The 16,764-nt window shown below is 42.7% G+C and overlaps 1 protein-coding gene across 12 annotated transcripts in view; it reads left to right on the top strand.

Moving 5' to 3' along the window:
• Positions 1-16,764, top strand: part of LOC110527697 (R3H domain-containing protein 2) — a 78,238-nt gene that overhangs the window by 27,596 nt on the left and 33,878 nt on the right. For 11 of the 12 annotated variants that reach the window (XM_021609142.2, XM_021609146.2, XM_021609149.2 and 8 more), the window contains 2 exons: positions 15,745-15,997; positions 16,140-16,375. In XM_021609142.2, coding sequence (XP_021464817.1) covers positions 16,181-16,375 — 195 coding nt within the window. In that variant the 5' untranslated portion in view covers positions 15,745-15,997; positions 16,140-16,180. The remainder of the gene's footprint in view (positions 1-15,744; positions 15,998-16,139; positions 16,376-16,764) is intronic. The other variant, XM_021609145.2, reaches the window with a different exon arrangement.

The following is a 16,764-nucleotide window of genomic DNA, read 5'->3' on the forward strand; positions in this document are numbered from 1 at the left end:
TTATTCAACCCTGTCATTAGAGCATAGAATGGAAAAGCAATGAGCGCCCAAAACCTCCAGAATAACTTGTCTCAGAGTAATAATGTACGGTGGTAAATGTTTGGAAAAAGTACAGAAAAAAAAACAGAAAAAAAAACTAAAAAGACAGAATGACAACATTAGAACTGAACAATTCAACCTGCCCCCCCACCCCTCCCCCCATCCCAGACAATACCTCCCCAAACGAGGTACAAGCCTAAATAGAACATGTTCTCTTCGCACAGTATGTCTGTGAGAGTGCGGTCTTAAACCTAAACCCACAGTCCCGCTCTTTAAAGTCGCGTTTTGTTAGTGGATCAAGCAGCAAAAAGAAAGATTTGTATGTATTTTTTTCAAATAAAAAAAAGGCGAATCCCCTGTGCAAACGGAATGACAAAAGCACCACTTGTAGATGTATATAATTGTATTCCCCGTCTTATAACAGGCATTGAGAGAAAATAAATAAAATGTATAAAGGCTCTCAGCCAAAAATCTAATTTGAAGTAAGGAAATCGTAGTAAGACAATCAAAAATAATAGTAATTATAATAGTAGTCTAATTGAAGCTGAGACAGCTTACAACCAATCCCCAAAAACTATGTCTGCGCATCGTTGAACGTTTGCTGGGCTTAAATGACGCTCAAAACTTTTAAAATTAAAGTGAGGCCCCAGAAACCGTGTAGCCTCGGGAGACATTTACTGTTTACTGGGTCAATGCAAACGGATGCAGTAAACAAATAACCAAAAATATTTTGAGTCACTGAGACAATGTGTAAACAAACTAAATAGGTGAGCGAGATAAGGCACGCACACTAGATGATCAAAACATTAGATCACATCAAATAAGCCTGAATAGTTTCACCAACTATACAAGACTAGCCTGTTATATCTAAACATAATTGTACCACAAGTGGGGTACTTACTATCCACAGTTCGCAAGCAACAGTTGCTAAACTGTGAGCATATTCAAGACTTCTTGATGTGACGTTGAATGTGAGCCATAGCCGCCTCTGGAGATTCAAATGTGTGGTCTTTACCCTCATGAGAGATCCATAAATGGGCCGGGAATCGCAGTCCATACTTCACACTTGGATGGTCCCGAAGTACTCGTTTGGCCTGTCCGAAAGCTGCGCGCTGCCTGGAAACAGTGGGGGAGTAGTCCTGGTATATGGAAAGCTCTGTCCTTGAAAGCTCAGAGTGGTATTGCGGGCTCGTCGGAGGATCTCCATCTTCTCATGAAAAAAGTGCACTCTAAGAATTATGTCACGGGGCCTCTCCCCATCCCGGGGCTTTGGGCGCAGCAACCGGTGGGCTCGATCAATCAGGGGCTTTTCATCTAAGGCAAGAACATCCTTCAGCAGCCCTGAAACGAAATCCGTGGCGCGATGCATTTCCGCGGACTCTGGGACTGATACAAGCCTCAGATTATTGCGGCGAGAGAATCCCTCTAAACTCACACAGCTCTCCCTCACCTTTTTCAAATCCGCAGCTAGGTGTTTAACTTCAGCCTCCAGGGATGTAGTTAAATCGGAGACATTAGTGGCGGAGGCCTCCAGTGCTGCAATTGTTGTAGTGTGTGACGCAGTTGTTGTTTTGAGTGATGTAATTGCCGGCACAGTCTCGTTCCGCAGGATGGTTAAATCTGCTTTTAAAGTATCAGAAACATCCTGTATTCTGGCCTCAATCGTAGCAACCACCTGTGTTTTCATTTCAACTATCTCAGAGCGTAGTAGTTTGATGGCCTCGAATGTTCATTTCAGCGCCGCCAGGCCAAGCCGCGCCCCCGGGTAAAGTGTGCGTCCCCGGGCCCTCAGACTCAGGAGAGGGCGGTGATGAGAGCGGGTCTTGTAGGCCGGGGTTTTCTCAAGGTCATGTTCTTGGCCTTATGTTTGGTCGACATGCTGACATTCGGAAGCAAAGTAGTCTTGGTTTTTACGGAAAGGGATCACCAAATTAATATTTGAAAATAAATACGGTTTTGCTGCAGAATTCACATAAACTTTAAGAATACCACGGGAGCAAACGGAAAACACGTCAGTCGCACATGGCGTCCCCTACCATCCCCGGCTTTATTATTTTTAACCTCATCTCATCTCTCCTTAGGGAGTGGCAGCCAGCCAGACAATGTTATCTCTGCTCAACGTACTGTCTTTAGTTATCCTATTTAGCTAGGCTAGCCTGCCTAAGTATGCAGCAGAGCTGTCTGACAATCATTTTACTAGTTCTTTAAAGTACACTGAACAAAAATGCAAATCATGGGCATTAATATGGAGTTGGTCACCCATTTTGTGCTGGAACAGCCTCTGCTATTCTGGGAATGCTTTCCACTAGATGTTGGAAGATTGCTGCCGGGACTTGCTGCCATTCTGCTACAAGCATTAGTGAGGTCGGGCACTGATGTTGGGAGATAAGGCCTGGCTTGCAGTCGGCGTTCCAGTTCATCCCAAAGGTGTTCGATGGGGTTGAGTTCAGGGCTCTGTGCAGGCCAGTCAAGTTCTTCCGCACCGAACTCGACAAACTATTTCTGTATGGGCCTCGATTTGTGCTCGGGGGCATTGTCATGCTGAAACAGGAAAGGGTCTTCCACAAAGTTAAAAGCACAGAATCGTCTAGAATGTCCTTTGTATGGTGTAGCGTTAAGATTTCCCGTTACTGGATTTAAGGGGCCTAGCCCAAACCATTATTCCTCCTCCACCAAACTTTACAGTTGGCAGTATGCATCGTGGCTGGTAGCGGTCTCCTGGCATCCTGGCATCATCACTCCAGAGAACACGTTTCCACTGCTCCAATGACTGCTAGCTTTATACTACTCCAGCCGACGCTTGGCATTGCGCATGGTGATTTTAGGCGCGTGTCCGTCTGCTAGGCCATGAAAACCCGTTTCATGAAGCTGCTGTCAAACAGTTATTGTGCGGACGTTACTTCTTCCAGAAGCAATTTGAAACTCTGAAGTAGAGCTGTGGCGGTCACAAAATGTAATCAGCCGGTGATTGTCAAGCGAATAACTTGGTCTCACGGTAATTGACCGTTAATTAACAAACACATTTAGCATCTCCTGTCTTCCGCGCATAGCCTACAAGCCACTGATGTAGACCTTTTTAGAACATCTACATTTAAAGTCTAATAAATAATATAGCCTACACTTTCACAATAAATCCATTATTTATTTTAGACAGGTCTAAAGAAACATAAGAAAATGTAGTCTATTTCAGAAGAATAGAATAGCATACTCTGCTTTGTCCTTATGTTTGATCCTGATCTGGCTATACTATATGGCTGTGAGCTATACCAGTTAATTTAGCAGACAAGATTTGGTTAGAATTACGTGGCATTATTGTATATGTTATAGTATGAAGAATACAATTGAACAAAGCTGAATAAAAGAGAGGATATTTTCTCCAAACGATTTGAGGGAGTGAGCACGTGGCTATTCTGTGTTCAGGGGTTAACAAAGAAATAGGTACTCCTATATGCCTTAGAGTTATTAATGTAACTTTAGTAAACTCAGCAAAAAAAGAAATGTCCTCTTATTTTTTAGCAAACTTAACTTGTGTAAATATTTGTATGAACATAACTGATACTTAAACTGAACAAGTTCCACAGACATGTGACTAACATAAATGGAATTTCTGTTTTTTTGTCCCTGAACAAAAGGGGGATCAAAATCAAAAGTAACAGTCAGTATCTGGAGTGGCCACCAGCTGCATTAAGTACTGCAGTTCATCTCCTCCTCATGGATTGCACTAGATTTGCCAGTTCTTGCTGTGAGATGTTACCCCACTCTTCCACCAAGGCAAGTTCCCAGACATTTCTGGGGGGAATGGCCCTAGCTCTCACCCTCCGATCCAACAGGTCCCAGACGTTAACTTTCACACATTAACAAGTCCAATACAGCAAATGAAAGATAAACATCTTGTTAATCTACCCATCGTGTCCGATTTTTAAAAATGTTTTACAGCGAAAACACAACATATATTTACGTAAAAAAAACACACAGCCATTTTTCCCAGCCAAAGATAGTAACAAAAGCGAATTAGAGATAAAATGAATCACTAACCTTTGATAATCTTCATCAGATGACACTCGTATGACATCATGTTACACAATACATTTGTTTTTTTTCGATAATATGCATATTTATATCCACAAATCTCGGTTTACATTGGCGCCATGTTCAGAAATGCCTCCAAAATATCCGGAGTAATTACAGAGAGCCACGTCAAATAACAGAAATACTCATCATAAACTTTGACGAAAGATACATGTTTTACATATAATTAAAGATACACTGGTTGTTAATGCAACCTCTGTGTCAGATTTTTTTTTAAGTTTCGAAAAATGCATACCATGCAATAATCTGAGACGGCACTCAGAAGTAAATATATTTCTCCGCCAAGTTGGAGTCAACAGAAATACGAAATGACATCATAAATATTCCCTTACCTTTGATAATGTTTCATCAGAATGCAGTGCAAGGAATCCTAGTTCCGCAATAAATCATTGTTTTGTTCCATAATGTCCAATTAGCTACTTTTGCTAGCACGTCTAGTTCACATGTTCAAAAGCTGGCGCTGGTCCAGGCGAACTCGGACAAAAACTTCAAAAAGTTATATTCCAGGTCGAATAAACTGGTCAAACTAAGTAGAGAATCAATCTTCAGGATGCTATTATCATATATATCCAATAACGTTCCAACCGGAGCATTCGTTTTTGTCTACAGAGTAATGGAACGCAAGGCGATATAATGACTACTGTGCATAACCAGGAACTGGCATTCTGCCAGACCAGATAGCTGCCATCCGGGCCCACATCACACTAGAGGCTTCATTCCACGTTCTACTGACTGTTGACATCTAATGGAAGGCGTAGGAAGTGTGAACAGATCCATATCTTATTTGGATGTGAATAGTCGATGAGTTGAAAATCAACCAACCCTAGAATTTCCACTTCCTGTTTGGAAGTTTGCCTGCCCTATGAGTTCTGTTATACTCACAGACATAAATCAAACAGTTTTAGAAACTTCAGAGTGTTTTCTATCCAATAGTAATAATAATATGCATATATTAGCATCTGGGACAGAGTAGGAGGCAGTTCACTATGGGCACGCAATTCATCCAAGGTGAAAATGCTGCCCCCTATCCCTAAAAGGTTGATGTTTATGGTTAGATGCATTCGTGCAACGATTGTGATTTTTTTTCTTCACAAATTCGCTTTTGTTAAATCATCGTTTGGCGAAGTTGGCTTTCTTTGTTAGGAAGAAATAGTCTTCACACAGTTCTCAACGAGCTAGGCGGCCCAAACTGCTGCATATACCCTGACTGTTGCACAGAATGCAAGAGAAGTGACACAATTTCCCTAGTTAAAAGAAATTCATGTTAGCAGACAATATTAACTAAATATGCAGGTTTAAAAATATATACACTTGTGTATTGATTTTAAGAAAGGTGTTGATGTTTATGGTTAGGTACACAATGGTGCAACGACAAGCGAATGCGCTTGTTAAATCACCCATTTGGCGAAGTAGGCTATGATTCAATGATAAATTAACAGGCATCGCATCGATTATATGCAACGCAGGACAAGCTTGATAACTACACATGGTTGATGATATTACTAATTTAACTAGTGATTATGTTAAGATTGATTGTTTTTTTTTGATAAGATACGTTTAATGCTAGGTAGCACCTTGGTTCCTTGCTGCACTCGCATAACAGGTGCCATGCAGTCTCCTCGCGGAGTGCAATGTAATCGGTGTCCAAAAATGCCGATTACCGATTGTTATGGAAACTTGAAATCGGTCCTAATTAATCGGCCATTCCGATGAATCGATCGACCTCCAGTTGTGATATAAACCTTATCAAAACATATAGGCCTATGGGCTAGGCTACATGAGGTGTGGGACTATGATTCCAAAAAGGCAATAAAAAAAATTGCATTGTACTTTGCCTTACATTGGGCATCATTCACAATTGATAATATATAATTTACTAGAGAGGCTAATATTGTCACCCATCAGGCTATTATTGATTTAATCTTGTCTTTACATATACTAAATGACGTGTGAAATTTGTTTTGATTGAATATGGACCATTATCATGCACCTGTCTCGAAATAGTGGTCGGTGAAAAAGAAATTGTCATCTATGCACTTAAATAGCGCATGGAAGACACTTTTTCAGTGGTTCATTTTCATGCCAGCCAGGTAGGCTGTACACCTGTTGTAATGAAGAGCAATGTGCTTAATATTAGGAAAGTTGAGGTATAAATATAGTAGGCCTAGAAAGCTGATGGCCTCTATTAAAAAGGGGATACCATCACTCTGTTTTGTCACGCAAATTGCATAGCCTATAGACACGTGCTACGTGTTTCGGCTGGCTGGTCTGATGATCCCGCAGGTGAAGAAGCCAAGGTGTGGAAGTCCTGAGCTGGGGTGGTTACACGTGGTCTGCGGTTTGAGACTGGTTAGACATACTGCCAAATTCTCTAAAATGACTTTGGAGAGGTGGGTTATGGAAGAGAAATTAACATTCAATTCTCTGGTACCAGCTCTGGTGGACATTCCTGTTGTGACACAACTGCACATTTTAATGGCTTTTTATTGTCCCCAGCAATAGCTGCACTTGTGTAACTATCATGCTGTTGAATCAGCTTCTTGGCAAAGGGGAAATGCTCACTAACAGGGATGTAAACAAATTTGTGCACAAAATTGACTTAGCCACAGAGGATCAATAAATAAAAATGGCTGTGAATTGTTTCAAATCAGATGCGCGTTGGCCTCTGCCTATTTTGGTAGCCCACAATATGTGCAGTGCATGTGGCAATATGTGTGAAGATGTCTGGAGTATAAAGGGAGGGGTGTTTGGCGCCGATATGGCGTGTTTCTCTCCAGAATGGGCAATATCGCAATATGATTTTTTGTGCAAGTTGTCTGTACCTTCACCAAAACTCCAGTATTTTTCCTGCGTTGCTTGTTCCCCATCTTTTAAATCAGGATGCCAATTTTGTTTTCAGCACTTTTGTTTGTGGCTGATCAACCCATTTTCTCCAGGCTGTCTTTTGTCCCTCTGCAGCAGACATATGGTGAGCGGTATGTTTTGACGATGGAGTCACAATACATATAGAATCGTTAGTATTGCAGTACATCTCGTATCGCCACCTATGATGATATCATATTGTGAGGTCCCTGGCAATTCCAAGCTCTACTGGACAGGTGTGCTGCCCAAGTCTGTAGCCCTATCTATTGTTGGATGTCTGGGGTTGAGAGGGAGGTAGCAGGGGGCCTGGCTGGATGGATGGATTGAGAAAGTGAAGGAGGATGGGAAGGGTGTGGCATGGTGCCTGGCTGGCTGAATGGTGTCCTCCATTCAAATCATCCCCTCTTTCCCTGGGGGCTGCAGTCTGGCTCAGGCATTCCTATAAAACCCCTGAATGGAAGGATGTGTAAAGGGAGGGAAGGAAGGAATTCCACACTGACCCCACACACTGAAGCCTACTGTATGAACTAACTTTGAGATAAATTATAAGGGCCATGTGTTTTAACTGGCAATGTTTGGAGAACTATAAGGTATTTATGAAACATTTGGTGAATGCTTTTGGCTACGTTGGCACAGTATGTGGAAAGTAGGGAATCAGCCTAATGATGTGTGGGGCTCAGGCTGGGCTGAGTAGGCTACTAGCTGTCCATATGCGAGTGCAGGACCCCGGAACAGGAAGTTCACCTCTCTATCTGTCGAGGTTTACTAGTTAGCTCTTCAGACCTCACTCCTTCTCCCTCTCTCTGTGTTTGTCTGCTCCTCAAATCTGCTAAGTTCAGGGTTCACTTGGAGCAGATCTGCTGCAGCCTGCACCAGTACGCTTATTCACCAACATAACACAGAACATAACAGAGCAGAGTGTGTGAGGGAGTCAACCATCTGTACCAGGATTTACATTAGCCGGTAATAGCCAGGTTTGGCCCAAAATAAATACTTTTTTTTTTAAATAGAAAAGACGATAAATGAAATTGGTGCCAGCCAATTGTCTGGGAGAAAAAGAAAAGGCTTTTAGCCTATTATTTGATGGAAATAGCAGTCTGTCAACACATTTGACTGGCCATGCTTATCAGTCTGTAGGTTAATTTGCATAGTTTAGTGGTATTAAATTGGCCTGTGTGTTCAGTATATTCGTTTATGTTTCTTATTTATCACACGAGTACAGATGGGGCCTTTGAGTGGGAAATCTGCCAGACAGCACGAGAGCTGCTGCTACAGCATCCCAAACACTAAATGCATAGGCAAATGGAAGGTAGGCTTCATCAGCACGTCACACACCACTTTGCAATGAGCTGGAGGCAGTATGCGTTTTCAAAACATATACTTAATTGTTTGAAACCTGCATTTTTTTTTTTACTTCATATTTTGAGGCATGTCTTACCTTGCTTCAAAGTAGCCTAGCCCAAATCAGACCAATTATTTGATATACACTTTCTTTCATTGTCCAGTAGCCAAACGCACAATCCTAGTCATATTAGCAACCCACGCTAGTTGTTTCATATTAGATCCCCTCTTCTTTCTAAATGTCGAAACGATATTTTACATCTGTCCCATGAAACTGTTCTCATGTGCTTTGTGGAACAAACATTTGCACTTGGCCTACTGCGTTTATAATGTGAATAAATATGTTTATCAACATTTTAAGCTAAACGTTCTGATCTGTTACGTCAGACTCTTGCTTTTTACTGTTTTTGGGCTGTAGCCTAGGCATACTGGTTGTATGAATGTGGGATCTATCATCCCACAACTGTAAATGTGGATAGAATAACTATCTTCAAAGTGCGCATGAGAATTTGGTAAAAAATGGGCTGCACATCGTTGCATCACCTTTTATGCCCTGTTAATATGAATTACCATAATCTAAAATGGGTTGATGTCATTCTGAGCACAGTGGGTGGACACTCTAATCAGGTTACGCACCCAATGCATATAAATGTCCGGTAAAATTAAAATGCGGCCTGTCAAATGTCCGGTGAAACCCTGATCTGTACATAAACCAGTGTGCGAAACCCTGATGTTTTTATCTCTCTCTGTGTGTGAGCTGAACTCCTTAAATGCACAGAGCCAGGTAATTGGGGAAGGAAGCAGGGTGATATAGCCTAAAAAGAGAGGTGTGTGTGTGTGTGTGTGTGTGGCAGGCAGGAAGGAAGGGGGTACGACAGAAAGTAGTCTTGGTGACAGAGCCTGTTGCCATGGAGCTGGGCCTCCCATTGGTGGAGGCATGGGCCAATCACACAGCAGCACAGTCCGTTTCATCATTGAGAAAAAAAAAATTCTGCTCTCTGCCATTTCTCTCTTTCTCCCTCTCATCACTGACTGCTCCTCCTTCCTGTACTATAAAAAGTGCTGAAATTACATAAGGTTTGTAATGGGAGCGGGACTAGCTTCTGATGTTTGTCTTGACACACATTTTGTGTGAGTGAATGAAAATGTAGCAACCGATCTGTTGCAGGCAGCATTTTTTGAATGAGGCTAATCAAGATACACACTCATTGGCACAGATTTATCCTAGATTTCAACACATGTAGCCTAGTCCTAACCTCATGCCTAACTCCAATGGGTGCAACTCCACTGGTATTTTAGTGTCTTGAATAATCTGCCCGTTTGTTAGGAAATGTGAATGTAAAGGCTTGTGGACATGAAAGGATGCTGCTGCATGGTGGAGTCCCCCTGTCTGTCCTCCGTGGGTAGCAGTGCTGAGAGGCGGTGACTCATACAGTTGTTTTTGGCTTAGGGTACATCCCGTCCCAGTAACACTCTTATGTGTACTTGTGACTTGCCCTTTCTCCTTATATTCTAATGGTGATGATGAATGATATTGACAAGTGTGGGTGAAAATAGTTGTGAGGTAGGCAATAGGCTAGTCGATTGTTAGTCATTCATAAAGAAATGCTCTCATGCTGTCTTGGCCTAAATAACCCCTGTCTTTCTCTCGCTCCCCCGCACACATTCCAGCACTCCTTCCCTTGTCAATAATGCATAGAAAGATCAGTATCCCCTCTTCCTTTCTTTCTCTCCTCTCTGTCATTCGTAATGAATGAGGGAGGTGTGACATCCTGGCCAACACCTTTTGCTCTCACGCACCATCTCTTCATATAACTCTCTCTCTTTCTCTCTCCCCCCCTCTCTCTCTCTCTCTCTCTCTCCTCTCTCCTCTCTCCTCTCTCTCCTCTCTCTCCTCTCTCTCCTCTCTCTCCTCTCTCTCCTCTCTCTCCTCTCTCTCCTCTCTCTCCTCTCTCTCCTCTCTCTCTCCTCTCTCTCCTCTCTCTCCTCTCTCTCCTCTCTCTCCTCTCTCTCTCCTCTCTCTCCTCTCTCTCCTCTCTCTCCTCTCTCTCCTCTCTCTCCTCTCTCTCCTCTCTCTCCTCTCTCTCCTCTCCTCTCTCTCCTCTCTCTCCTCTCTCTCCTCTCTCTCCTCTCTCTCCTCTCTCTCCTCTCTCTCCTCTCTCTCCTCTCTCTCCTCTCTCTCCTCTCTCTTCTCTCTCTTCTCTCTCTTCTCTCTTTCTCTCTCTCTCAATCCTGACCTGCCATACACTCTTTCCTCATATGTGTCATAGAGGATACCCCTGCTCTGTCCCTCCCCCTCTCTTTTCTCTGCAGTGTTCTTTTTTCCTCTTCCTCTTTTAATGTCTTCTTAAATTGTCAGCCTGCTGACGTCATCCTCCTCCTCTCTGCTCAGCCCACTCACTCCTGTGGGACACGCTCAGCTCTGACTCATTCACCCTCTTTCTCTCTCCCTCGCTCCATCACTCGCTCCCTCGCGCCATCACTCCACATAGCCTGGTTCCTCTCTAGGTTTCTTCCTAGGTTTTGGCCTTTCTAGGGAGTTTTTCCTAGCCACCGTGCTTCTTCACCTGCATTGCTTGCTGTTTGGGGTTTTAGGCTGGGTTTCTGTACAGCACTTTGAGATATCAGCTGATGTACGAAGGGCTATATAAAATAAATTTGATCACTCTCTTTCTATGAGACACACACACTCTCCAAACACTTTTTTCTATTACTCTTTCTCTTCTATTTTGTCAGACCAAGTCATTACACAATTAGACAGACATGAAAAACTACAAGCAATCTAGTAAAAACCATAGAAAACACAGGAGTTTAACTTAATCATAAAACGTCAAATTAAAAACGAGGCACAACAATAAATAACATCAGCATAACAGTGAAGTTACGTATTTTGCACATTTGTCTAAATTATTTATATAAATAGTGAATAAGATGGGACCATGTACAGAGCCCTGGGGCACACCATTAGACAGACAATTTAATATAACTCAGTGCACTCAATTATGGGCTATCAGACAGATAGTTAGCAAACGCAACTGCATGCTCCGAAAGACCTATGCTCGACAATCTCTGCCTCAGTATAGCATGATCAACTGTATCAAAAGCCTTAGAGATCAATACAAAGTGAGGCACAGTGCTGTTTTTTGTCAAGAGCTTCATTGTCAAAACCTTCATGGCTGCTGTAATTGTGCTATGCTTCTTCCTGAAGTCTGATTTGGTACATTGATAAAATAGTGTATAAAGTATAGTTGTTCACCTACAAGGGTTTCAAGTATTTTCGCCACGGGTGACGGCTTTGAGATTGGACTATAATTATTTAGGAGTTGGATCTCCCCCTTTTTGAAAGTGGTAGGACAAGTGCTGATTTCCAGATCCTTAGAATTTCATTACATTTCAGGGTTAGATTGAACAGATACATAAGTGTTTCAGCTATGACATCAGCAGCCAGTTTTAAAAAGCAAGGATCAGGAAATCTCTTATCTAAGGATTTCAGGGCTTTTTGTACCTCCTGCACTGAAAATGGCAAAAAAGCCAGAAGGCTGTATCACATCCGGCTGTGATTGGGAGTCCCATAGTGCGGTGCACAATTGGCCCAGCGTCGTCCGGGCCGTCATTGTAAATAAGAATTAGTTCTTAACTGACTTGCCTAGTTAAATAAAGGTTACACCACACTGACCAAAATGTTATTTTGTATGCATTTACGTATGTCCCCATTTCCAGTAAAACATAATCAAACCATATTTATTTCACTTTCTTGCTGTGCTGTTTCGTTGTTCATTTGTTTCCTTCTCAACCAGGACTTCTTTGGAATGCTGTTTTGGGTTTTTACGTGTCAAAAAAATAACAATCTGTTTCAGTAGCTGTAGTTAGCTAACTATATAGCTAAATGTAATCTAAAATTTCCCTAATTTATAAGACAGTTCTTATTTGATTAATGGTGGTCGGACCCATCTATGTGAAGCTTGCCACAATAGTGGATTTTGCGGTTAGCCTTCAAAATAAATGTTTGGCATAATTCTAATTTGTATTCATTTGCATCACTGTCAATGACATACTTTTATTTTGAAGCCAGTACGCAAATTCAACTTGTGCCTAATGCTTATTGTGGCTAGCTTCACAACACATAACCCGGTCTGGTCTAACCTCACTAGCAAGATTAAGCTAGCTGGCTGCTTATTACATTAGCTTTGGGCAACAGGGTTAAGTAGCTGGCTAGCTATTTATTTTCATTAACTGAAGTTCAATTTCAATAGACTAACAACAAGTGGCAACCTAGCTAATTCTTACAATGATTCCTAAATCATTGCTAAGAATAATGAAAATAACTGCAGTTTCTACTGGTCATTGTTTTCAGGCTGGTTGTCAAATCAAATTTTATTGGTCACATACACATGGTTAGCAGATGTTAATGCGAGTGTAGCAAAATGCTTGTGCTTCTACTTCCGACTATGCACTAATATCTAACAAGTAATCTAACAAATTCACAACTACCTTATACACACAAATGAAAAGGGATGAATAGAATATGTACATATAAATATATGGATGACTGATGGCGTGTGGCATAGGCAAGATGGTATAGAATACAGTATATACACATGAGATGAGTAATGTGGGATATGTAAACATTATTAAAGTGGTGTTATTTATTGAAGTGGCTAGAGATTGAGTCTATGTTGGCAGCAGCCTCTGTTAGTGATGGCTGTTTAACAGTCTGATGGCCTTGAGATAGAAGCTGTTTTTCAGTCTCTCGGTCCCAGCTTTGATGCACCTGTACTGACCTCGCCTTCTGGATGATAGCGGGGTGAACAAGCAGTGGCTCGGGTGGTTGTTGTCCTTGATGATCTTTTTGTCCTTCCTCTGACATCGGGTAATGTATTGGTGCTAGCTAGGTACCAAGCTAAAGCTGGCTACCCCAGAAGTTGCGGTCAAACAAATTACGCTTTATTACCAACGCAATATTGTAAACACATCGTTCGTGGCCGGCGTTTGCTTGTTTGCAGACTTCTTTGTACAGCTTTGACAGTGCAGCTGTATCTTTTTGGACACGCGAAGACCCAAACGGCTTTCCATAGTTTGTATGTCTTGGAAGCTAATAGCAGTGACGCTATTACTGTGTAACTCCGGTAGGGCAATGTCTGAAAAATAGTGCACTTGGTAGTGTGTACCGGTGCTCGACCAGTCGGCAAAAGCCAACATCACCCACGACAGAACGGTTGATTGTCAAGGGCAATGAATTCCATTATCTTGGCTTTAATGGATTTTGCCTTTTAGTTGTCTCACTGAAATGTTCTTACTCTTTCAAATGACTGCTCGACTCGTTGACTGCTCGATCCACACAGAAGACATTGTGGGCTAGGTTAGGAATGCTGTGTTGCATGTGTAGCGCAACATTTTACACTGCGTTATTATGTCACCTACCTTATATAGGTATGCACAGTAGCTTTGACATCGTTTTTTAACTAGACATATGATACCTGATACCGATGTTTGCATTTTTAGCTAATATCGTCCGATTCCGATATGTTCACCGCTATATCGTGCATCCCTAATGACCGGTTCATCCACACAGGGTTGTACAGAGCAGGGGTATGACAGGACATGTTGCTTGTTAACCCTTCTCCTACAATTTCCCAGGCCTTTGTAAATCGAATCAAAATCTGTCTAAAAAGCAAGATGTGTTTTATTTTGCATGGGTTGCGCATCTATGGTGAAAGGTGACAGAGCTAGAGCAGTGTTGGACCATAAGACATCCCGAAAATCTGTCTTCTTAGGACGCTTTAGACGTTATCGTCACAGTTTGGCCTACAAAACTATTGAGACTAAAGATGACTCACAAAGTCAGATATTAGCATTTTTCACACATGTTCAAATCATCTATGAGGGGCTTTTGAGCTTCACAATCAATTTGAGATACTTTCGGTTGATTTGGACATGCTAATATCGGTCCAGTGAATTGAATTGGATTTGTGTGACAAATGGAAACAAACGTTAGCGTGTGGGGATAGTGCCAGGGAAACGAAACCATAGAAAGGATTGTCCATAGACTGCTTGCAGGGTAAGGAAAATAATATAATTTAGGATTTTGAGTGAACTATCCCTTTAAAGGATGCTGTGTAGGCTTTTATTAACTATTGCAAATGTCTAGTGTTGACCATTGAGACCATTTCATGTGTCTTTCATTCGTTTTTAGAAAGCTGTTATGTGACGTTGATGATTCGGGTCTCTTCTTCCTGCTCTCCTCGGCTCCGTTTTCTCTAATCTACATATTTATTTCTAAAATCAATCTTCCTTTTGCTCTCTCCATCTCTCCCCCCCCCCCCCCCCCCCCCCATACCAATGGCAGCAGCTGAGAATGACGTCACCGTCTCCCAGGCAACTCTGCCTGTGAAGAAGGGAGGAAAAAGCAAGTGGGAGAGCGAGGAAATGGTAGCTGAGAATAGGCTGGCAGGGGTAGCCCGTTTCATTCATAAGCACCTCAAATTCACACTCATTCAGTTTTTCTGGCAGAGAGAGACAAATAAGTGTTATTTTTAGCACAGCATGTCCCTCTCTTCTGCCCATTAGAGCCACAGTCTCTCAGCCATGTTATTCTCCAAACAAAAAATTACACATTTGTTCTGCTCAGACCTTTATCTAGTCATTCGATAATGTTGACGTGTGTGTGTTTGACTGTGTGAGAGTTTTGCAACGTGTCCGTGTCTCCCTGTCTTTATCTGCGTAGATATAAGGCTGTTCTGTGGATAAGCCGGGACTCCTCAGCGCCGAGTGTAGTTGGTTGGCGTTCATCCGTGTGCGTGCCCTGGTCATTGATGACGCTGTTGCTGTGCCTGGGTCTTCCCTTGCTGTGGGAATCCCTGCTTGCCATACTGCTGCAGCACCACACACACACACACACACACACACACACACACACACACATACTCTCCCAAACACGCACACACACTATCTCTCAAACACAGCCTCCTGATGATGTCAGAGGAAACTGTGTTAAAGCTGGAGTGTGTGTTTGTGGGACAGATGGTGCGTTTTTCTAAGCTTCTGGTATTAGTCTTCCTGTGTGTGTGTGTGTTGTTGAGTAGTGAGAGCGCTGCCTGTCCTGAAGATGTTAGCAGTATGTCGTCATGGTAATGTTTAATGGAGTGCTGTTTATGAGTGGGAGAGAGAAACACGCCATCTCACCTGTCAGTTTGTGTAAATTGGTTAAAAAAACAAACGTTTCTGAGCGAAAACCATACTTTTTTCAGCTCTGGTCTGCAAGTGGTCATTCATGCATTGGCTGAATTCCTACTTCCACAGCTAGCCCTATGGTTTACTCATCCCACGCTTTGAGCAGTGAGTCAGACTGGACCCAGTCAGAGAGCCAGTGTGTTGTAACTGTTAGTGAAGTCATTGTCTTCCTGTTATCCCCAGGGGTCGTGGCTGGTGGAACTATCTTCAACATGCTGCTTCACTGATACGCACAGACGGAAGGATCGACAGACAGACCCAGTCAGCGGGTGCAACCCCCTTCTTCCCTGTGTCAGCTGTTTCTCCCACCGGCTACCTCCCCCCTGTACAGAACTTGCTATGGAATGCCCTCACCTAGCGGACCAGCACAGTCCTCTTTAGGACCCTTTCCTGGGAACCCACTCCATAAGGAATCAGCATAGCTGATCTGTCTCAGGTACTGTTCACTGTATACATTAACCACATTGTCCGTGTCTCCTGATTCTTACCATGTTTAGGGTTTTCCTTGGCCCTGTACTGCATTTGAAACTCAGGACCATTTAATGGATCTATCCTCTCTCTCCCTCCTCATCTTGAAGTAGTCTCTGGATCCTCCTACCCTCCACCCTCCCCTGAGAAGATGTCTGTGAGCCTGGCTGGGGAGGATATCCAGACGGAGGGTGAGAGTGGAAGTAGTGGAGTGCTCCATGATGACTCCAGTAACAGAGGGAAGCTCTCCCCATCCCCCGAGCCCTGCCAGTGGAAAGAGGGCACTGGGACTGGAGGCACTGGGGAGGGCATGGAGGCAGAGGAGAGTGCCACACAGGACTCACAGGTAACTGACCTCCAGGCAACTTTGGATGTGTCCCAATAATCTCTCCTTTCTCCCGAAGTGTGAACTTGTTCACTTTTCTTCATAGGTTTGAAAAGGAAATGACTGGTATATGGAAACTCTAGTCCATGCCAACATTAATCCAATGCTTTTAAATGTGTGGGCTGTCGTGAACAGGTGCACACTTCTGGAGGAAAGAGAGATTATTGAGAAGCACCCTTTGTCTCCTCTGCACTGCACTCCAGTTCCAATTTCTGGAAAGGTTTTTAAGGAATACTACAGTCCAGAATTCAATGTCAGTGAATTTTGTGGCTATTTAGATTAGAACATATTCAGCCATTTATATTGTGATGACAAAGTATATTTTTGCAGACAAGGGTTTTTTCCTGCTC

Source organism: Oncorhynchus mykiss, chromosome 7 (genome assembly GCF_013265735.2).
Source record: "Oncorhynchus mykiss isolate Arlee chromosome 7, USDA_OmykA_1.1, whole genome shotgun sequence".
Lineage (NCBI taxonomy): Eukaryota > Metazoa > Chordata > Actinopteri > Salmoniformes > Salmonidae > Oncorhynchus > Oncorhynchus mykiss.